The sequence below is a fragment of the Electrona antarctica genome (genome assembly GCF_951216825.1).
Source record: "Electrona antarctica genome assembly, chromosome: 10".
NCBI lineage: Eukaryota > Metazoa > Chordata > Actinopteri > Myctophiformes > Myctophidae > Electrona > Electrona antarctica.
In genome coordinates, this window is record NC_136791.1 from 41541077 (window position 1) to 41564215 (window position 23139).

Sequence of the window (23139 nt, forward strand, 5' to 3'; positions counted from 1 at the left end):
ACTGCCTATCAATTCACTCTGCCCTATAGCTCTTTACTGTCTTCCCACCTAAATGCTAATTTCCGTCTCTTTTTTCTCGTCATTGTTTTCTGAAGGGTATCGTAGAGCTCGGTAAACAAGTGGAGGCCCTTCCTCAGGTCAACTACAACCTTCTGAAATACACATGCAAGTAAGTAGGGAATACACACAGTATATACTGTGCATCGACACATTGCAAAAAAACACGATCAAATGAGTTGTGTGCAGATGCAGCAGAGGGGCTCACAGCCTCAGCCAGATGGCCTTAAAAGTCTAATATCTCCCCTGAGACATAGGCAATTTGCCTTTTGGATTAGTGGTTAAGATGTTGGATTGACACGCGGGAGACCTGGGTTCGATTCCCAGGTGTCCCCGTGAGAGGAAGTCAAAAGGGGGGTGAGTGTAGCAGAGTGGCTCACAACCTCAGCCTGATGAGGATGGGGATATCCCTTTGGCTTAGTGGTTAAGATGTTGGCTTTCCACGCGGGAGACCTCGGTTTGATTCCTGGGTGTTACACAAAATCACACCCGTGTGAACTGAGTGGTGCAACTCCCCTCTCCCCCTCTCCCTCTCTCTCTCTAATTAGCAGGCAACAGTGCAGCACTATCTCTCTCTCTCTGTTTCTGGCACAACAGCGCCACTTTTGCCCCTACTGCTACTCATAGTCACATAGCCACACACAGTCACATACTGTAGTCACATAGGTTAACACGGACATTGCTGTTCCTTGGAGTGGTTGCACCACTCAAACAAAAGTACATGACATGACAGCGCCAGTGTAACAGCAGCGGAGTGTATTCTTGCTGTAAAGCACTGGTTCTCAAAGTGGGGTGCAAGGACCTCCAGGGGTCCCACTGGGTCCCCACTCCCCAGCAAAATGAGGGATTGTTTAAATACGTAAGACCTATATTAGATTTGTTTGGGGCTATTTTCGAAACATGTTGACAAATCTACTTTTATGGTGGTCCCCTCCCTTCCCTTCCCTGGCACAAAAATCTTTTCAAATGGGGGTCCACTGGCAAATTCAAATCGTCTCTGTCGGGTGGAAACCTCATGTGTCCAAAACCTTTTACTTTTCAGGTTTTCGAATTAAAAAATAGCAAAAAGTAGCAGATCCACCAGCACGAAGCGCGTCGCCCAAGATCTGCTACGCTGTAGTATGATCAAGTAGGACGGAAAGCGTCCCTGTTTGGCCCATCACGCTGTCATCAGAGGATGTAAGACACGTCACTGATTGACTGCGTAGGAGTCGATAGCGTGCGTGCGTCTCCTCGGCATCAACCATGCTATTAATATCAGACATCAGCGTTGTTCGAATTCTGAAGACATCACAAGACAGCTGAGTCCACCCTGGCAGCTCACACAATGGCAGCATGATGAGATGACTCATGAGAGACAGATTCATAATGGCATCAGCGTCATTGTTTTTTGTAACCTTCAAAACTTGACCATACTACAGCATCACACAAAAGCATCGAAACCTTTTTCTAATTTTGAATTTGAATCCTGAAAAGTAACAGTTTTGGAGGTTTTGAGGGTTGAACCCGACAGAGACGATGTCCAAAACCGTACTTTTTCAGGAAACGAAAAAAAAAGAAACTGTTTTGGATCCAAAGTAGTTATTTTATTAGTCACAAGCAAATTGTATTAGTCACAACCAATATTGAACATTGGTTCAATATTTAAAAGATTCCACAGACACAAACTTTCATTTCAAGCTTTAGCAATATACAGTAGCAGAAATAGCAGATCTACAGTACACGCTCTTAACCCATTTTGGGCGGGAACCCCTTTTGGTGTTAGCATTATGTTATGCTTTAGCTATTGAAAAATAGCAGATCTACAAGCTCATAGCACGAAGAATGGCTGACAGAAACATAGCTTTTTCAGAAAACTGTCAGGATTTAGAAGACATTTTTAGAATCTGATCTCAGGTCAAATGGGTTAACTTTATTTTTTCTTGCTATTTTTGAGTGACATTCTTGCACAAATGAATACAAAATTTAAAAAGAGAATTGGAGAATTGGAGTTTCCTGCCTGACAGCAACAATTAGTTAACACAATTGGTGCTAAGTAAGTAAGTAAGCCTTGCTGAGCCATGAGGCCCATAGGGCAGGAGCCTATCTGTTTCTGTAGCGTGATGTACAAGTACACCCCCTGGACATGACGCTAGTATGTCACAGGGATTTACCCCCAATCCAACCCTTGGCGCTGAGTGCCAAGCAGGGAGGCACTGGGTCCCATTTTTCAGAGTTCGGGGATCGGTATTTAATTCTTCAAATGTAGACCGACTTGGCAACGAAGGCCACCATTGGGAGGAGGACGTGGGGTTTCTCTTGCTTTGACATTTGCTTTTGCGCAGGTTTCTGGACGAGGTTCAGAGCCACTCCGACGAGAACAAGATGAGTGTTCAGAACCTGGCCACTGTGTTTGGACCCAACATCCTGCGGCCCAGAGTGGAGGATCCGGTCACCATGATGGAGGGTAAATCATTTGCACACAATTATATTTCACAATGAGTCAAGAGATGAATCCCACATGAACGCTAGATTCTATATTCTGTGCATGTCAGAATCTATAGGCAAACATTCAGCTAAAATTGCAGCACCTTTGTTTCTGTCAGTATAGGCAAATGTTCAGGAATAAGATAGCCGACAGTGTACTTTTTCTGTTACCCTTTGCGGCAGTGGCGCAGGGTTAGAGTGGCCGGTAGAGTTGCCGGATGGGAAAAACAGTGAGGTTCCCAGTTCGAGCCCGGGCTCCCAAAGGTTTTACACTTATCTGTGTGCAATGTCTTGTTGTTTTCTTTGCCTGGTGGCCATGCAGGAAGCTCCCACGTGCAGCACCTGATGACGGTGCTCATCAGCGAACACTGCCGCCTCTACCACAGAGAAGAACCCCAACCGGAGGTCAAGACCCAGAACCACCAGGGCCTGGTGGCAGATCGGGGCAAAGTGGAGTGGGTCGCTCAGGACGACACTGACCCTGAAACCTCTAGCCCAGCAGCCCCTGCCTGTCCCCCCGCTGAACCCCAGAAAGAGACCCCGCAGTCGTCCGATCCTTGTCCGGACGCCAACCACTCGGAACCGACCGCCGCCAGAGTCCCGGAGAAGGAAGACGAGAGTCAGACGGAAGGAAAGCCCAATAAGGCGAAGGTGGCGGACGGGAAAAGCGAGGTGAAAGCCGGGAGCGGCGGCGGCGGCGCGGCCCTCCTCAGCCCGAGCAAGCAGTCCAAGGCGTTGCCCTCGTGGCGGTGCTCCTTGAAGGGGGGTCCCGGCGGGGGCGCGGCCAAGGTGGGGAGGATGGGAGGCTCGGCGGGGGACGTGTCATCGGCGAGCGGACACGGGGGGAACTGGCTGATGAACGGCCTGTCGTCCCTGCGCGCTCACCGACGCACCGCCTCATCCGGGGAGAGACTCAAGGACTCCACGCTGTCCCTGAAGGAGACGGGCGTGCACCACCACGCCCTGTCGCTCCGAGACTCCTCCCAGAATAAAGACTCGCCCCCGCTCTCCCACCGGGCCCTCCTCCAGTCGCACAGGCTGTCTGCCTACGACAACGTCACCGGCGCTCCCTCCAGCCTGAGCTTGCCCGCCGACACGTCCGGCCTCTGGAGCACCTTCGAGATATCGCTGGCCGATCCAGCGGCGGAGGACAAGGAGGGGGATCGGGGGTCGGGAGGGGAGGACGAGAGACCAGCCGACTCGGACGCCGCGGGGGACGGCACAGACGCCCAGGAGAAGAGCTCTGGCGGCTGCGTCGCCACTGGCACCGAGACCGACACTCCGAGCGATAATGACACGGGTCAAGTGTCATCGTCGGGGACCAACGACCACGCCAGCGACCTGGCGTTTGAGCTGAAGCAGGAGATGAAGAAGCAGAGGATAAGCTATGAGACCTGCATTCGCAAGTAAGAGCTCATCACGGCCGCAGCCTCGTCATAGCAGCACCTTTACACCAAGCTGTAGTGTCTGCACTTGAGATTAGATAAGTGAGGGATAATCAATGGGGAGCAGGTCATTATTGAGAAATAAATGCCGACAGTCTTCATCACCCTGAAGGGGTTTATTTCTCAATAATGACTTGCTCCCCCCCATTGATTATCTCGCTTATCCCACTATATAAAGACCTGAGGCTGATTCTACAAATGCCAGTACTTCTCAAACTTTCAAGGTTTTCCTTGTATATCCAAGCTTGTATATCTGCACATTTTGAATAGTCAACGCAAAGATCGACACAGATGCTTTCCCTGTTTTAATGGGTCAATACACGGCTACGTTATAAAGAAGTTAATAAATTGACCCAGAAGTAACAACAACAACAAGGATGGAGTTCATTGTTTACGGTAAATGAAAGCTCCATTAATTTACGTCAGGTGTGTCCGGTCAGTGCTACAGGAAGTGTAAACTAGAATCAATATTCGGTTACAGCATCGTGTATTTTTCGCTTCAAAGGTTTTCAAAAACATTCTCGGCAGCAATGTTTAGCTGTAAAGCTCTAATTGTGCGTTTGTTTACCATGTCGGATACGGCACGAAATCAAGCAGCGCCCTTCGATATGAGCAGGTGCTGTGAGCCCTTTCATTAGATAGCGGTCTGTTATTGAGTTCAGCGGTCATTATTCAAAAATAACAAGCATTCAACCGGGGCCGAGTAATAAGGGATATCAATGTGTGTTGCTTTAGAAAAGCGCAGTGCCCTGGGTGAGTATTTATTGTTCTGGGAGAGCATATAAATACTGAATGTTGCTGATGCAGCCTGCCTGAGGTTGGATACTGAGGCAACGACTACTGCTGGGGCATCATTTATTTATCACATGGCCCATGGTTGTACATTTTAACAAGGATGAACAAGAAAATAGCATTTGATCAACTCTTTCATTGGATAAATTGATTGACGTCACTGTCAATCTATTTAGGAAGTCGTCTCTTGTCGGGTGAAAACCTCATATGTCGAAAGCTGTTTTCAGTATTCAAATTCCAAAATAGCAAAAGTATGTATTTTGCAGATCTGCAAGGTCGAGAAAGTGTCGCTTTGTGGCCTCTTTTAGAGCTCGTAGATCTGCTACTGTAGGCCGTATACTGTACTGTAGTATGATCTAGTAGTGCGTTAATTTATGAATAAAATCACACCCGTGTGAAGTGAGTGGTGCAGTGACGTCACACACTAACCATAGCAACCATGCTCACCCCTACGTGGCCCCACGTACAGGTACACAGGTACACAGGTACATACAGACAAAGCTGGTTATTGGAGTGGTTTGCACCACTCAAAAATATGGAGACGAGCGGTTTCGGACGACAACGAAATGCCACGCAGGCAAACAAAATGGCGGTGCCACGAGGGTGTGTGGGCCAGGGAACCGACACGGTCGTCATTTCCTCGCGTTTCGTTTCCTTTGTGCCCCCAGATAAACTCTGTGTCTACTCAGCAGTGAATTTATCCAACCATCAGCAGCAACCATGTCTGGCGGCTGAGTGTATCGTCCATGTCGGTGTGACTAATGGCGTCAACTAGCCATTCATTACCATTTGTTTCCATTAGCATTGCGTCCAGTGGACATTTCTCAGTAGTGCCAATTTAGAAAAGACTATTTGAGAACCCTGCAAGACTTGCGATGCCAAAATCCAAACAACTGAACTCTCCCTTTTAAGACGGTGGTTCTCAAAGTGGAGTCCGGGGGGAACCCCAGGGGCCCTTGGTGGTGGGGGTTTCCCCAGGGGTTCCTCAGCCAAATGTGTTTAATATACAGCATCTCAATCAATCATTTTAACCACTTTATCCATTTATATGTTGGCAATTCAAAAATAGCAGATCGATCTACAAGCTAACGGCTTCTACATCTGCTAAAAATAAATTACATTTTTGAAAAATCTCGAAAATTGTATATTGTAATGTGTATAATTTGTGCACAAATCCTCTCTCTCTTCTGGGGCTCCCTGGCACAAAATAGTTTCAGATGGGTTAATTTATATAAATGTGGGGGTCCTTCCTTAGTCACACAACAGTTTGAGAACTAGGACTTTAACACATTTTGGACGGGAACCCCTTTTGGTGTTAGCATTATGTTATAATTTAGCTATTGAAAAATAGCAGATCTACAAGCTCATAGCGCGCCACCGAGTGGCGCGCTACGAGCTTGTAGGTCTGCTATTTTTGAAAAATCGAAGAACGACACATAGCTTTTTCAGAAAACTGTCAGGATGTAGAAGACATTTTTAGAATCTGATCTCGGGTCAAAATGGCTTTAAGGGCATTAACAGTAACGGTTCCAGTAGATACAGAGGCTACGGAGGAACAGAAACATACTGTACCTTCAGGGGATAATAAAAGATGTCCCGAGGAGGATCTAACTGCATGGGTTCAGAGCTGCTTGTGAACTGGCCACCGGCATTTCAAACTGCCGCAGTATGTATGCTGCTCCAGACAGTCCTTCCTATGCTCAAATCCTTCCCCTTCCGTCTAAAAGTCCTATACATGCCATTTCAACCGATTCAAGATCACAGTGACCTTCCTAAAATAATGCTCTACGCCTTTATTTATTTTTTAAGTGGTGCAACCACTTCCTTAAGTGACTATGTGTGTGGCTGGGTGGCTGGGTGGCTGGTTGGGTGGCTGGGTGCGTCTGAGTATGAAAACAGCATGGTTGTTTTTCACCACCTGTGCGCAACCTAACACACACACAAACACATACGCACATATTAACTGTATGGTGATTTTGGGTGTGCCAGTACAGTACAGTGACAGTACAGTACAGTAGAGGGTACAGTAGAGGGACCCCCACACGGTAACTCTGTAATTTCTCAACCGTTTCGGACGCGGGGCGGCTCGCCGGAATCGGGCCGGCACCCTGGGTGCGTTCCTACAAACTTTCGGCGTTTGCAATATTGAATTATTAGGTTTAGCTATTTGCTACGTACCTTGCTTTTGGAGGAAAAAAAGTAGTATTTTGAAGTAGGGTAATGATTACTTATGCCTGTTATGGCAGTGGTGTCAGATTACATACATAGGGGCATTACCTTTAGTCCACCCGACACTGAAACATGTCATTGTTACGTCACCATCGATAACCAATTATACCCTGGCATTGGTACATATATTCATCACATCATATGCTTGCGCACTAAGAGGCCATTTATGGCCTACTTGTGTGCAACAAGCAAGTAGGCACTTGACAGAGTGCAGTTCTAGTTACTTGCGCAAGCAGAGCGTGCAAGTCATGTTTTCAGTCAGGTGCTACGATGCGCGTGTTTGGGGCGAGCATATGACGTCATAACATATGACCCCATTCTAGTTTCTAATGGTTTGAGCCTAAATCACCGCTCTGATATAACCAATATGTAATTTCTGTCCTGGCTTCTAAAGAAGTTTTAGCTGCAGTACCACAATGTCCTGATGTGGTGGGGGCGCTGTGTATGCAAATTATTTTCTCCACCACACCCTCATCCCAGCTACACCCCTCCCACATGTTTGACTCATTATAGTAAGGCCCGTCCCACAAGACAAAATTCAAATGTGGAACTGAAGAGGGGGAGGGATTATACAAAGTAGGGAGATACCCATTACATCACGAGTAACACCAAATCAGCTGGCCTGTTGTGAAACCACTGTACACAAATATGATGAGAAAGCCTGATTGTTCCAAATTGGGTATTTGTGGGGATAGAAGACACGTACGGGAGCCCAAAAAAACAAAAACAAAAATGCATGTGCATACTCTCTATTTGAGAACAACTGCCATTTAGACCTCTTGTAACCTATACGTTTTAACTTGTTATACCTTTCAATCTGGATGCTGCCTTGTGTGTCTCATTAGTTACTGCTGTAGCAGTATAGCAACACAATTATTATTATCTTTTTAATAAGAATTTGAAGGTTTTCAGAAACCTCTGGTTAGGTTTCAGAAGGCGTTTTTTAGAATAGCTCTCAGGTCTAAATGGGTTAACCCATTTTGGGCGGGAACCCCTTTTGGTGTTTTAAACATTATGTTATAATTTAGCTATTGAAAAATAGCAGATCTACAAGCTCGTAGGTCTGCTATTTTTGAAAAATCGTGAAAATGTGACGCAAATCCTGACAGAAAACTGTCAGGATTTAGAAGACATTTTATAAATTTCGACGTCGGGTCTAAATTGGTTAAAGTAGAGGGGAAGGCTGTATGGCCTATTAAAAGATGTCACTGACTCACTCACTGAATCCTTCAATCTGTTTGTGTTGTTGTGGTGGAGGTTCGAGGAGTCCTGCACCAAGTACCAGAGCCAGGTGGGCCGCCTGGAGGAGCAGCTGGACCAGGAGAGGAAGAGGTTCCACATGCTGGAGATCCGCCTGAGGAACTCGGAGCGGGCGCACCAGGACGCAGAGAGCCGCAACGTCCACCTCCAGAAGGAGATGGAGGAGTTCTTCACCACCCTGGGGGACCTGACCACCACAACGCCTCGGACCACCACCGCCAACAACTAAAAGTAGAGACTCCTCCACCCGAAACCTGCCTTCATTTTGACCCCAGTGGCTCTCAGGGACCGCCATAATTATTCTGAGAGCGCACAAGACGGAAGCAAATGGACCGGTATAAGGCATGGTGGTGGTTCTCAACCTTTCCAGGCCACCTGGAAAGGTGGCCTGGAAAGGTTTAGGGTGGCCCCACCCTAAACCTAATACTGGGGAGTCGGGACCCCATACCCTGACAAGCACTTGGAATTGTAGGAGTTCAGGCATTCAATTTAGTCTGACTCGGTTCAACAGATAAATATTGTGAAAATAGCTGAACTGCAAGCTCACGACGCCTCACAATGTGAGGCGTTGTGAGCTTGTAGATCATCTATTTTCTCAATTTCCCCCTCTTTCTTAGTTAATATTTGACAATTTGACCAATGTTTGACAATTTCGTATAGTTCGTAGTCTTCGTACAGTTTGTTGGTTACTTTTGACGAAGTAATGGTCTTATTATTATGAATTGTCTTCCATTTAGAGGTATTGGAAAGGTCTTAAAAGTCCTTAAATTGGCACTTTAGAAATGTACAGACACCCTGCATACACTGTGCACTGTATCTAAGTTTGTTTACTGCTGAGTGAGAAAACAATGTTGCACAAATGTAAGCTAATCATCTGGGGGACCCGGATTTTGGAACCACTGCCGTAAAAGGTCCATTTGTGTGTGCGCTCTCAGAGTTACAGATCTGTAATGGGGTCCATTTGGAACCCCCTCAAGGAACCCTGAGGGTCCTATAAACCTCACTGAGAACCACTGAGCTGACCAAACGGAGGAGAACCCGGGGGGAACGGAACAGGATGCCTGGAAGAGGGGGGTCGGTGAAGCCCCCGAAACGCTCCAAAGAAGACAAAATACCTCCAGTGCAGTATCTACTTCTTGCTGTTGTGCCCTCTGTGTAGCTCGGCCATCTAGTGCCTAGTACCTACCCCCCCCCGGCCGGGCCAAGTGCTGGTGCCAAAACTAGAACTTTCTCTCCTTCAATAACACCTTGTTCATTCCATAGAATCTCTTCAACTGTTCTGCAACGTCGTATATATCATCATGTAACCTGACCACTTTGTTTACCCAGACCAGTGATTCTCAACCGCTTGGGTTTCATTGACCCCCCACTTTGATAATATGCATTATGCCCCCCCCCCCCCCCACTCCATTTATCAATGGAGTGTATATTCTGCCTTAAATTCCAGCGTGGGTTTTGAGTTGACATACGCCCACGTCAACATGGCATTTATCAAGTGATCCTAGCGTATATTTGGTATTTTTGATAAATGTCACGGCTACAGTCATTTAAATAACGCAAGCTTAAATATTATCGAAGTGCCCTGAACATGAATAGCCAGAATACGACCAAACAACGTATGGAAAGCATAGAGTTATATGACGGAATGCCAATGCAAAAGTTATCTCCGCTCCACTTTCTATTCTAGGTTATACCCCCCCCACCATGCCCCCCCCCCCCCCCCCCCCCTCACTTTTCACTTTAGGCCTACACATTTGATATTTTAACTACGTTATATTCATCTGAAACACCTGGAGGTCCCCGAACCCCACCACGTTGAGAGCCACAGTCTTAGTCCAGAGGTTCTCAACATAATCAGGCCGTGACCCGCCAAAATAATCACATTTTAACTGGAGACCCCCCCTGCCTTTATAAGGACTTTATAATGTAAGAGTTATTACATTATTTTGGTTTGACTCGGTTCCACAGATAAATATTGTGTTGCCTCTTTCTTATATTATTTGACAATTTGCTCAATCATTGCTTTTGACGCAGTAATGGTCTTTTCCTTTTCTCTCTTCATTTTGTTGTCGAGGAATTAAAAACGTCTTAAAAGTCCTTAAATTGTCACTTCATTAGTCACCCCAAAATGTGGGGACCCCCTGGCGGTACATGGCCCACAGGTTGAGAGCCAAATTATTTTAGGGGGTCCCCAAATTAAAAAAAAAAAAAAAAAAAAGATTTTGTTTTTTAATGTTTTTTTTCACGATTTTTCAAAAATAGCAGACCTACAAGCTCGTAGCGCGCCACTCGGTGGCGCGCTATGAGCTTGTAGATCTGCTATTTTTCAATAGCTAAATTATAACAGGTTGAGAGCCACTGTCCTAGAAGACAACAGTCTGGGAAACGGTCTTATTTATGATAAATATATGACATAGTTTTACCTGCATACTATCCATAGTAACTAAATAACTAAATGAAAATAGTAATAATCATTCATCATTATGCACTTTTTTGTCTGGTGTTCTTGCAAAGACAATGTTGCGTTGGGTAATAAAAAGAACCACATTGTAACATTAAAATTCAACCCTTTTTTTATTTGCAGGAGTCGAAGGTTCACAGACACAGTGCCCGTTCTTGATGTACATTTATTTATATCGTTTTGTTCTGTTAGTGAGGCAATTTTCACATCCCGAGGCTAAACATGGCACGGTTGGCCTTAAATACCAGCAAACTCTACCAAAGCAGCACCACATTTTGACGGTCAAAAAGCAGCGGTCCCCAACCCCAACCTTTTTTTCTGGATCAGGGGCCCACTTGAAAATCTTGAAAGAGTTTGCGGGGGACCACCCGTCTGATACATTTTCACTGAGTGTGTTTATTTTTTACTGATCGATCAAATCGATCCGTCTCGGATCAATGGAACTAACTAAGAACTATAACTACGTTCCTATGTATCTGTATCACAATTTTCAAATTTCATATATCCTTTTTGGGCGGGAACCCCTTTTGGTGTTTTAAACATTATGTTGTAATTTAGCTATTGAAAAATAGCAGATCTACAAGCTCGTAGCGCGCCACCGAGTGGCGCGCTACAAGCTTGTAGGTCTGCTATTTTTGAAAAATCGTGCAAATATTTCAGAAAACTGGAGGATTTAGAAGATTTTTTTTTTTTTTTTTCGAGGTCAGGCCTAAATGGATTAATACTAATGCTATCATCCAAATGAAAAGTGTTTTTCCAATTACTTAATTGGGGGGGCCCCCCGCAATGACACCTCACAGCCCACCAGTTGGGAGTCGCTGCATTCAAGCCTTTGTAGTGCTGTTGTAGCGTTTGGCCAAATCCACAGAAGACTATCGTCGCTGTCGGGCAGAAACCTCTCATATCCATATTTTAACCCCCTTTTTTGGGGGGTAAATTAACGCCCTACTTGATTGATCATGCTACGGCGTCACACAAAAGCATCCAAAGCAGCACATCCGCAAAGCTTGAGACGTGAAGCGGTGCGTTTTGAGCTGCTTACTTTTTATGTTTTTGAATTTAAATCCTGAAAAGTCACAGTTTTAAGACATATGAGGTTTCCACCCGACACGGATGATATAATAGAGCATCATCCCCATTATTCGCACGGGCGGCCATTTTGCCCCCTTGCTCGATATGCACGCGGGTGGCTGGGGTGTTTTCCCCCCACTCCCCCACCCCCCCCCCCGAGTATGAAGTAAAAGCAAAATGGCCGCCGTTTGAATTACGGTCAAATAGTGTTGAAAGGCTCGCTCTCCTTTACTCAGTAATGCACCTAATACACTAAACCAGATTTACCATGCATTAATCGTGAAGCTTTTTCTTTTTAACTATCCTAACCTTTTATTTGGAGGAAATGGAGGAAGGAGACCATTAGGAGAGGCAGCCACAACGGACTGTTGAGATGCAGCCTATATAGGAAACAGTGGTGGACCGTATATTTAACTTGAGTATGTACTGTACTGTACTTTTTTCTTTTTTTTTGGGATACTTATGATGACTCAAACTCCAATACATTTTCAGACAAAATATTGCACTTTTCACTCCACTACATTTCTAACAATGGAAAGAGAATTAATTTGAATTAGCCAATTAAGCCCTATTTAAAATATAGTGAAAGTAGCAGATGTTTGTTTTTGTTTTTTTAGTTTTTTTACGTTTTGTTTTCTTTACAATTTTTGATATTTCTTTTTGGGAAGATTTTAAAAATGTCAACACAGCAATGCTTTGACATTCAAAAGAAAATGTACTTTCTGATTTGTGCTATTTGTGCTATTCGTATTTCTAAAAGCACGCACTGCCGTACAACGTTTACTACGGTTAGTCGAGTAACACTTGACCAGGTGTACTGGTACTGTACTGTACTGTACTTGTGTCCACCACTGTGGTATAGCCTACTAAGGGTTCACTGACTGGCTAGAAGTAAGGGAGACCGCGCCGTGAGAAGGGGGCACCGGGAAAGATTTGGAATTGAGCCATCAAATACATCCAAAGGTAAACATGTGGGCGGGTACCAAACTGTCTTCTTGACTCTCTCGGGGGAAACAAAATAAAAATCAAAACATACTATACATACGTACGTCTCTACGGTTCAAATGTACACACATCAATCACCAACTACCCATTCTATGCTACAAATCATATTGCACAGAAATCAAAAGAAACAAAAACAAAAAAATATGCATATAAATAGTACTTTTGAAAGAAATGTACATTACATACAATAGCCACCTCCCAGCGTGAAATAAATAAATAAATAAATACACAAATACAAGAGAGAAAAAAAACATATTTTTTTTTTCTCTTCCCCCGCAGTTCTTTTGGATGATGTGTGCCGTAATGTACATATCTCCAGAAGCATGTTGTGTGTATGTTAGCGTGGGTGCGTGTGTGTGTATTTTAGTGTGTGTGTGTGTGTGTGTGTGTGTGTGTGTGTGTGTGTGTGTGTGTGTGTGTGTGTGTGTGTGTGTGTGTGTGTGTGTGTGTGTGTGTGTGTGTGTGTGTGTGTGTGTGTGTGTGTGTGTGTGTGTGTGTGTGTGTGTGAGGTAGACCTAAGAACGATGCACTACAAGTAGCATCTGCATCGGAGAGGGCTTATGCTCTGGTTATACTCCGTCATAGGACAAGTGTCGTGTGCCGAAAGCAGCCGATTGGCTATTTCCGGCAAAAGCGATTTGGTGTAGAGCGGGGGAAGGAGGGAGGGAGGGAGGGGGCAGGTACAGACCCCCAGGGGGAAACCGTCGTACGACGAAGTATAAATCAGGCTTTATATAACGTCACTGAATGGAGTAAGGGCACTTAAATAAAATCACGTTAAATTAAAACAAACGGTAAATTAAAAAAGGCATGCAAGAACCTTCTCAAAAGGGCCAAAGTGACTTATTTAGACCTAGTCCCCAAGTGACACCCTAGACCTAGTCCCCAAGTGACACCCTAGACCTAGTCCCCAAGTGACACCCTAGACCTAGTCCCCAAGTGACACCCTAGACCTAGTCCCCAAGTGACACCCTAGACCTAGTCCCCAAGTGACACCCTAGACCTAGTCCCCAAGTGACACCCTAGACCTAGTCCCCAAGTGACACCCTAGACCTAGTCCCCAAGTGACACCCTATTGACTACACTGTAAAATCCTCAGTGTTCATTGAACTCTTGAGAACGCGACCTTCTCAACGTCACAAATGGATAAATGAACACTGAAGGACTTTCTTTTTTTTGTTCTAGCACCACTAACTTCTCTATGTCAACATTTACACTGTTTCTCTCTTTCTCGTCCAGAATACAGCCAAATAAATAAATTAATGAGCACAAATCATACCAAATGCATCAAATCATTACACAATATGTTGTGGTATACAACTGAAATTACGTGACCCGAGGCGATAGAATATAGCTGAGTGACAATCAAATGTTCACTTTTCCCCGTTGTTCACATAATATCGTTGCTTTCGAGCGGAAAACCTCCGTATTTTAACTTTTATGGCATTTAAATTAATGCCATACTTGATCATATTACAGCATCACACAAAAGCATCAAAAGTAGCAGATCTTCAAGCTCGAACGCGACACATTGTCAGCTTGTAGATCTGCTGCTTTTGAATTTGAATGCTGAAAAGTAACAGTTTTGGACATGTGAGGTTTCCACCCGACTGACGATATTCAGAGGTGACCTAGAGGTGACCTAGAGGTGACCTGGTGACCTAGAGGTGACCCAGAGGTGACCTAGAGGTGACCTAGAGGTGACCTAGCTAGGTGACCTAGAGGTGACCTAGCTAGGGAGGCACAATATTGACATTTCGGCCGATAACAATAACATATTTTTTCATGTTCGTATCGATCCAATATCGGTACCAATATTGCAATTCAATACCAGTTTCCACCAGTAGTAATTAAGCATCTTATATACCAATGATGACGATATATCGTGTATCCTTAGACCTGGCATTAATAAATAAGGTATAATGTCGATATACTAATGTGTACTTTCCACAAGAAAGAGGGGACAATAGTGAAAACAAAAATGTTTTCATTTGCACTAAAATCCACAAGGGGAGGTTTGCATTCTGGACTAACTGGAGCTTATAACAGAATAATTAGTTCATACAAGTCATTCAAAATGTCTGAAAAACAAATTTAAAAAACGAAAAGAGAAAATGCTAAAATAACATTTCAAAAAACATATTAAACATAATTCATGTTGTAATGCTAACAGCAACGTAAATCCACTGTGTAGCAGTAGCTTAAAAACAGCAATGGGTCGTCAATCAAAAAAACCTGCCTTCCATCGCATTATCGCATACGTCACAAATTCACATCGAGACATTCGGATTCTTTGCCAAGAAAAATAATAACATTTTTAAACAATCATTTACAGCAGTGTGGGGGGGGGGGGGGGGGTTCGGGGGAATTAAAAACTAACTGTACATGAAAAGCATAGTTCTACGAACACAGCCAAAATCCTCAGTGTTCATTTATCCTTTCGTAATTCGGGAGATTATTCGGCAAGTAATCGTGTAGCAAAGTCGATACTTCGTGGAGAAATACAACAGGACAATAGGGCATTTGTTTCTGCCACACTATGTGGCGGAAAATAACGGAAAGTCTGCCTTCTGCATGACACTATTATGATTGATATCCTTACATCAGAACAGGGGCATTTAGGTTGAAAATCAGCTACGTTTCTTTTTTTTCTTTTTTTTTAAGGGATAGTTCAGATTTTTTGAATTTAAGTTGTATGAAATACTTGCCATTAATATAGTGGTTGCAACTGTATTAATTGATTGCCCGAGTCCCATGGTGGGAGTTCTGCTCTGATTTTGGTCAATATTAAGTAGTTCCGGTCATTTTGTGGGGGGGCACTGGGGCCACGCAGTAAAAGTAAATGAATCCACAAAACGAACGTAATTTGTATTGTTGACCTATTTCTAAAATATTAGCGCGACTTTCGTTCAACTTTGACCCCTCTATCACATGGAACTATTTTTTGGGCGTAGTGATATGGACACAAAAACATAGTTCTGTGTGATAGAGGGGTAAAACAAGAACGGAAGTTGCACTAATATTTAAAAAATAGGTCAACAATACAAATGACGTTAGTTTTGTGGATTAATTTACTTTTACTGCGTGGCCCCCAGTGCCCCCCCACAAAATGACCGGAACTACTTGATATTTCACCAAAACCAGAGAAGAACTCCCACCACGGGACTCGGGCAATCAATGAATACAGTTGCAACCACTATATTAACGGCAAGTATTTCATACAACTTAAGTTCAAAAAATCTGAACTATCCCTTTAATGACCACTGAGGATTTTACCGCGAACCAACTTGACAATCGGCCTAAATCCTTCTCCCCGTGACACTCGCCGCTGCGCCAAAACAAAGTGCACGGGTGAGAACAGAACAGAGCACGGCCGCTCGGTTGATCTCCTTACGTGTAAGCATGTGATGTGAGGTCTAGTCATACTCCACGTTTAGGTGATGAAGTGACAACCCAAACAAAAGGTGAACACATTTTCTTAGTGTTTTTTTGTTTCCTACATTTGGTTTTTAATTATTATTGCAAAGCTAAACTTTTCATGAATTAACAACAAAATCCAAAGATCTTTTCAGTAATGTCACGAAAGAAGTGAAAGAAAAAGCAAAGAGTTACATAAATGAGAACAATTATTTAAGAAGTAGTGAAAGTAGCCGAAATAGGCTACTTTCACTATTTTGGGTCCCGGGCGAATATCTAATTTCTGTTTTGGGCCTAAGGCTGAAAAGTTTAGAAACCAACTCTAGGGGATGCGTCACTTTTCGGTGGTCTCCTCATCACCGAAAACTGGAGTATGACTAGGCCTTTAGTGTGTGTGTGTGTGTGTGTGTGTGTGTGTGTGTGTGTGTGTGTGTGTGTGTGTGTGTGTGTGTGTGTGTGTGTGTGTGTGTGTGTGTGTGTGTGTGTGTGTGTGTGTGTGTGTGTGTGTGTGTGTGTGTGTGTGTGTGTGTTTGTGTTTGTGCGCGCGCGAGTGTGATGACGGTGTGGGTGTTATCTGCAGCAGCCCAGCGCTCCCAGGGTGGTGGTGTGAGTGTCCAGGTTGCTGTCCGTGTCCGAGGCGGTCATGGCGGAGGAGGAGGCGGGGTCAGTGCACGGCTCGCTGGGCTCCGTGGACATGGACGAGACGTCGTTGGCCGAGGAAGAGGACGAGGACGAGGAGGCGGCGGCCTGCTGCTGCTGCGGCGAGCGGTCGATCACTGCTGCACCTGTGCTGCGGGAAACACGACGCATGGTTTAAAGCAAAATACAACGGCACGACTGAAAACCGTCTTTTTTTTTTAGGCCCCAATCTGTGATTTGTGTCGCCTAAACAATTAGCGTAATATGTAGAATCATCATGATGATTTGTTCATCAGCGGTGGCCGAACGGATTGCGGAGCGGTCTTGATACCGGAAGGTCGCCAGTTCGAATCAGCGGTCCGACACGTTAAAATTACCACCGCTGAAGTGCCCTTGAACAAGGCATTGAACCACTACGATGAAATGTTCTATGAGCAGGGCCTGGCTGGAAACAAGTTCTTGAGCTTAGCCCAGATACCCTGGGTAAATATAGTAATCATTTCATTTCATTTCATACTTTCCAGTTGAGGAAATTGCAGATTGAGGCTTTAACCCATTTTGACCTGAGATCAGGTTCTAAATCCTAACATTTTTCTGAAAAACCCATGTTTCTATGTCAGTGGTCCTCAACCTTTTTCATGTCAAGGACCCCCAGAATTATTTCTATTGGGCCACGGACCCCCATCTCAAAATATGTAGTTCCAGGGACCCCCCAGAAGCCAATATTTTAGTTAAAAATGTTCGCTCTGAAATATATATTCAAAGATTTGCGCCACATTTTCACGACTTTTCAGAAATAGCAGACCTACTAGTTCGTAGCGCGCCACCGAGTGGTGCTTGTAGATCTGCTATTTTTCAATAGCTAAAGCATAGCATAATGCTAACACCAAAAGGGGTTCCCGCCCAAAATGGGTTAACATTTGATTTTGGGAAATATTCAAGACCATTATGGAAGATGCTTCTGAGCATGCATTCCACAGCTGGTTAACCAATTCAAATACTCTTTAATATAATATATTCAATTACTTTTTCAGTTTCATCTTGAAATAACTAATAACAGAAAATAGCAGATCGTCTATTTTTGGTCCACGACATGATTCCAATTCCATAAAAGAATGCAAAGCCTCAGTCAGACTGAGCACTTTGATCCATGCACTGATACACCTGCATTATTCAATCGATCGTTTCTTCCCCCGATTAATCAAATAATTGAGAATGTGGTGTTTGTTTAATGCATTTAAAATAAAATAAAGCGTTATGTTAAACTTTGTCGCACAACGAGGCCGTGCAAAACTAGCCAGTTTAGACTTGAGGCCGATTTTAAAAACGTCTTTTGAATATCTTTTACATTTCTTCAAACCTTTCCCCTAATTGACTTGTAAAAATAATATTGATTATAATTTATAATGGATTAAATCCATTGGCTGGATTCATTGATTATCATTTTTATCCCACAATTTTGTAACCCATTTTTCACCCCTGTGTCAATTATCTAATGTGATCCTGGGCTCTACACACCCTCCGCCCCATATATGGGGGACATGGGGAGAGCAACGGACTTGAACTCATGCTTCCTTCATGCCTGTGTCCAAGTTGCTCCTTTACACCTGACAGGGGGGGTTTCCCTGGTTGGACGTAGCGCGTGGAAGGAACACGTTATCCAACCAGTTCCTTTCCCCTCCACCCCTACAGTTTAGAGACCAGGATTACTGCATGTTTTTTGTGAGGGTACCTATACCCTAGGGGACACGGGGAGAACATGCAAACTCCACACAGAAAGGCCCTTTCGCCAACCCCGCCTCGGGTATGGGCACTGATGAAGCGGAGGAGGAAACACGCTGCCAGCGCCCACAGCGCCCCGAGCGGGAATCGAACCCAGGACCTTCTAGCTGTGAGGCGACAGCACTACCAACTGTGCCACCGTGCCCCCTCACACCGTTCTTTATTAACTCACCTAAAGGAGACGGCTGGCCCCTGATCACGCCGTTCTTCGTATACTCCTCCCACTCGTACACTTCCTTGTAGATCAGGTCTGCCGAGGTAAGAACACAAAACAAAGAGTTAAGTCTCACAGTCTTTACACTTTACACTCTATATCATCTCGGGTGAAAACCTCATTGGTATGTCTAAAACTGTTACTTTTCAGGATTCAAATAAAGAAATAATAGCAGATCTACAAGCTCAGAACGTGGCGTGATGATCTGCTATGCTTTTGGGCATTCATTTAACATAAAAACTGTTTTTACCCCCGAGGGCGACGATAATCAGTTGACAGGGCTCCTATGCCCCTCCCGTTTTCACTGAAAATAGCCGGTATAAAAGCTCACAACGCGTAGTGACCTTGTAGATTGGCCATGTTGCATGTTCGCCCCCAGAAATTGAATAGGGATGATGTCTGGGCTTGTCAGATGTCTGGGCCGTCAGATATCCATGACCAGACTTCCTCTGTTATAGGTCATTACAGTACGCTTAGCTAACTCGAGACGCGAAATTGAGAGATGACGCGCACGAGCGGATCATGTAGCCACTTCACTCCCAATAAACAGTTTGTTGGTCGATGGCGATGGATTTCAAGCAGGTTTAGAGTCGAGGTTGTATTTCAGAAATTGCGACCGCTTACAATTTTGGCATCTAGCAGATGCATCTTATGCAGCGCGACGTGCGAGATCACAATAAGTAGAGCTGTATTCAATATACAACAAGGTACAGTAAATAGTGACATAAGTCACCAAAACCTTCTCGGATGATTTGAATGCATTGGACCACAATGGAAACAAAGTCCCCAGGACTTTTTTTGTGTTATCCTTTTTAGTCTTGATTGTCTAACCTTTCCATTCTTCTACGGAGTGCTCTCTCTCATCCAGCTGTTTGTCTGTGATCTTCGGAGGAGGCTGAGACAGAGAGAGAGAGGTGAAAACATAGACCGAAGCAAGACACGATTCATTATAATGTTTACGTAACCCTATAGAATCATGTATCAACAATATACACTTTTTACGATCAATGATCAGACTTTCTAGTCTAGTCACGTGGTCTAGTGGTGAGATTTTCATGATTGGCTGGCATCTAAGCCAATGGGAGACTAGCCCTATACGGCCAATGGGACAGTAAGCCCCACAGCCAGTGGGACACTAAGCCCGCTCTCCTCTCCTCTCCCCACACCACACCATGACGTGCAAACGTGACTACAGAAAGCCCCACTAAGGTACAACATGCAAGGGAATGGAATGCAAGCTGATATAATGACTTGAGTCATGTCTTGTTTTTTATTATTATCCATTGGCTGATTCACTCACCGCCTCCACCTCAGCTGGGTCGTACCACACGTTGATGTAGGGGTGCTTCAGGGCCTCATCCACAGAGATGCGTTTGGAGGCGTCGATGACGAGCATCTTGGACAAGAGGTCTCTGGCTTGGCTCGCTGCAGGGACACAGCAAACGCGTACCGTAAGACAGCGGGCTTCAACGTTTTGAACGTCTTCTAAATCCTGACAGTATTCTATATCGGTGGTGCTCAAACTTTTTCCATGTCAAGGACCCCCAAAATGATATGTATTCGGCCGCCGACCCCCATCTGAAAAGGTTTTGCACCAGGGACCCCCCCCCCCCCCCCCATAAGCAGTGAAAGAATATATTCAAAGATTTGTGACACTATTGTGTATAAAATCATGTTGCATCTTATCCATGTCAAATAAAAGCTGGGAGCCTTTATTTGACATGGATAAGAGGGGTGATGAAAAGGACAGAGAGGGTAATAAGCTTGTTCCGATTGGTCGGCTGTCATATCACCCTGCAGGGGTTACATGGCAGCTGACCAGTAAATGCAGGCGAGAGCCGTACCTTCCCTGTGGGCTTACATGTCAGAACGACCAATCGGTGCACAGCTAAAATGGGCAAGGCAGGCCTGAACCTACACGGCGTGGAGTGACCTCTGCTCAACCTATAGAGCTGTGGCTGCCGAGCTCAGCAACATGTAAGTCAGCACGTCAAAACATGGCGGAAACGCTGCCTTCGAACATGATTTACCATAGCAACGGATTTGTATGAAAATCAACCGATAATAACCAGTAGATTACCAGTAGGCTCGCCTGGAGCCGACTGACATTAAGCCTAAGCTCATTCTTACCCGGCCACGTAAATCCTGCTACTTTTCCTATTTTTGAATTTGAATCCTGAAAAGTCACAGTTTTGGACATGTGAAGTTTCCACCCGACAGAGACATATTTGCTTTGGCACAATGTAAACCTTTGTTTTCTCAGTCCAATATATACCATTGAATTGAATTGGCACTGGTGTTGTTTCGGAGCCCAAAGAAACCAAAACGCAGAGCGGAAGAAGGTCAATGGGCAAGGCACGCCAATTAGAAGGAAGAAGGTCAAAGGTCAAGGCACGCCAATTAGAATAACATGACATTGGTGTTTTTGCGTCAACGCCGTTGTTTCTGACCCGCTACAATGTTCTCTCAGCAGCACTCTACTTCTGTCACTATTTACCTCGCAGTTCTTTGACTACAGTTCACGCTTACTCTGTTCACGCTGATATCACACTCTGGATAAGAAGTGTCCGGCGCTAAATGGCTAAATTATCATTGTATATTGTAATCTATGGACCTGGGGCTGCATTTTACCGATTGCACCAACCAGGGGAAGTAAATAATTTTACTGAAATTGATTTCATGCTGAAAAGAAAAACCCGATATGTGAGAGACATATCGTTGTATAGTTGTATTTTCCACATGCTAGTGGAGACAAAATGGTGGAGCACTGGATACAATAACTCCTGTGGGACTTCGGAGTGTTGAATAAAATGCAAATATTCTCGTCGTCGTTGTCAATAAATAAGGGTACTTATTATGTGATGAACAAATTATCACCTACATTTTCAGACATATATCAGCATGCTTGTTTCACCCAAAACGTGCGATCGATATATATACAGTACATGTGTATAATACACAGGGTTGGATTTACTATGGGAGAAATCCATGCTTGTGCTTTTGATATATTGTCTTGTCATTGATTTGTAGGGCCAGCGGGGATATGTTTTATCCCTGCTCCTGGTCAGACTGAATTAACCCATTTTGGACGGGAACCCCTTTTGGTGTTAGCATTATGTTATGCTTTAGCTATTGAAAAATAGCAGATCTACAAGCTCATAGCGCGCCACCGAGTGGCGCGCTACGAGCTTGTAGGTCTGCTATTTTTGAAAAATCGAAGAACCACTGACATAGAAACATGGCTTTTTCAGAAAACTGTCAGGATGTAGAAGACATTTTTTGAATCTGATCTCAGGTCAAAATGGGTTAAATACATACTGGGATACATACAGTACATACAGTACATACATCTGGGGGGACGTGGATTTACTATTCTGTCCATATCGGGTTGCATTTACTCAAACGCGAAGGCGATTTGCGCACTCACGTCCAAGACTGTATAACTTTTCAGGATTCAAAAAAAATGGTAGCAAGCTTTGATGCATTTGTGTGACGCTCACTGTAGTGTGATCAAATAGGGCATTCATTAAAAAAATAAAATAATAATAAAATAACACAAAGTTAGAAAGTGGAGGGTAAGACGTTTCTGCCACAACAGAGATAACAAAAACACTATTCCGTGGCTCAGCGGTCCAGGCACCTTGGCTGGTAATCCAGTCTGGCAGTGTGCCGTGGGTTCGACTCCCGATCCCGACGGCCAGGGACGTGCTGGCCATTGGGAAATTCGGGACAACTCCCGAACGGCCGGTCCAGTCCAGGCCGGTCTGGGCCAGCGGTTTTTTTTTTTTTATTAATAAAATAGGCTAGAGGGCCTCCGCAACTCCACTCTCCGGGCTGAATTATGGGCCCACCACGTCCCTGCCGACGGCCTTTACTGCATGTCATCCCCCCATCTCTCTCCCCATTTCCTGTCAGTCTACTGTCTGTCCCTCCATAAAACATATATAAAATAAAGGTGAAAGCCACAAAAAAAAACATAAAAAAATAAAAAAAACACTATACCTTTCAGTTTGTTGTGTTCGGAGTCGGCGGGGAACAGCACGTCGGGGAAGAGCTTCTCGAAGGTGTACCCGGCGTAGCGCGGCCTGTTCTCCACATACGTCCTCACTGATTGGTTGAGCTTCATCAGGAACTCCTGAGACGGAGTCCCCAGCTGCTCTATCACTTTGTTCCACTGGTCGATGTCTGAGGCGGGCGGCGTTAGGGAAAACGTATACCACACAGAGACACCACGGCACAGTGCGCGCATGGCATGCACACACTGGACTGTACAAGTACATGTATGCAAACATTTGCTTCTC

At 44.6% G+C, this 23139-nt stretch overlaps 2 protein-coding genes and 1 long non-coding RNA gene across 5 annotated transcripts in view; 1 reads left to right on the top strand and 2 right to left on the bottom strand.

The window, feature by feature from the left end:
• The window catches only part of arhgap22a (Rho GTPase activating protein 22a), a gene marked incomplete at both ends in the record, with an annotated part of 38911 nt that extends 30433 nt beyond the window's left edge, over nt 1–8478 (top strand). Inside the window, 4 exons of the mRNA XM_079511934.1 lie at nt 96–169; nt 2382–2503; nt 2846–3929; nt 8247–8478. Of these exons, the coding sequence (XP_079368060.1) occupies nt 96–169; nt 2382–2503; nt 2846–3929; nt 8247–8478 (1512 nt within the window). The remainder of the gene's footprint in view (nt 1–95; nt 170–2381; nt 2504–2845; nt 3930–8246) is intronic.
• A 2950-nt stretch (nt 8479–11428) lies between these two features.
• LOC306931053 lies at nt 11429–14160 on the bottom strand. The gene is made up of 2 exons (XR_013790958.1): nt 13840–14160; nt 11429–13639 (listed from the first exon to the last, which is right to left on the bottom strand). It is a non-coding gene; the product is annotated as an uncharacterized lncRNA (long non-coding RNA).
• Nucleotides 14161–16746: 2586 nt separating this feature from the next.
• Nucleotides 16747–23139, bottom strand: part of mapk8a (mitogen-activated protein kinase 8a) — a 28197-nt gene continuing 21804 nt past the window's right edge. For 2 of the 3 annotated variants that reach the window (XM_079511633.1, XM_079511634.1), the window contains exons 8-12: nt 22841–23023; nt 20139–20263; nt 19670–19733; nt 18797–18874; nt 16747–16988 (exon numbers count right to left, since the gene is read on the bottom strand). In XM_079511633.1, coding sequence (XP_079367759.1) covers nt 16774–16988; nt 18797–18874; nt 19670–19733; nt 20139–20263; nt 22841–23023 — 665 coding nt within the window. In that variant the 3' untranslated portion in view covers nt 16747–16773. Of the gene's footprint in view, nt 16994–18796; nt 18875–19669; nt 19734–20138; nt 20264–22840; nt 23024–23139 lie in introns of all 3 variants that reach the window. The other variant, XM_079511635.1, reaches the window with a different exon arrangement.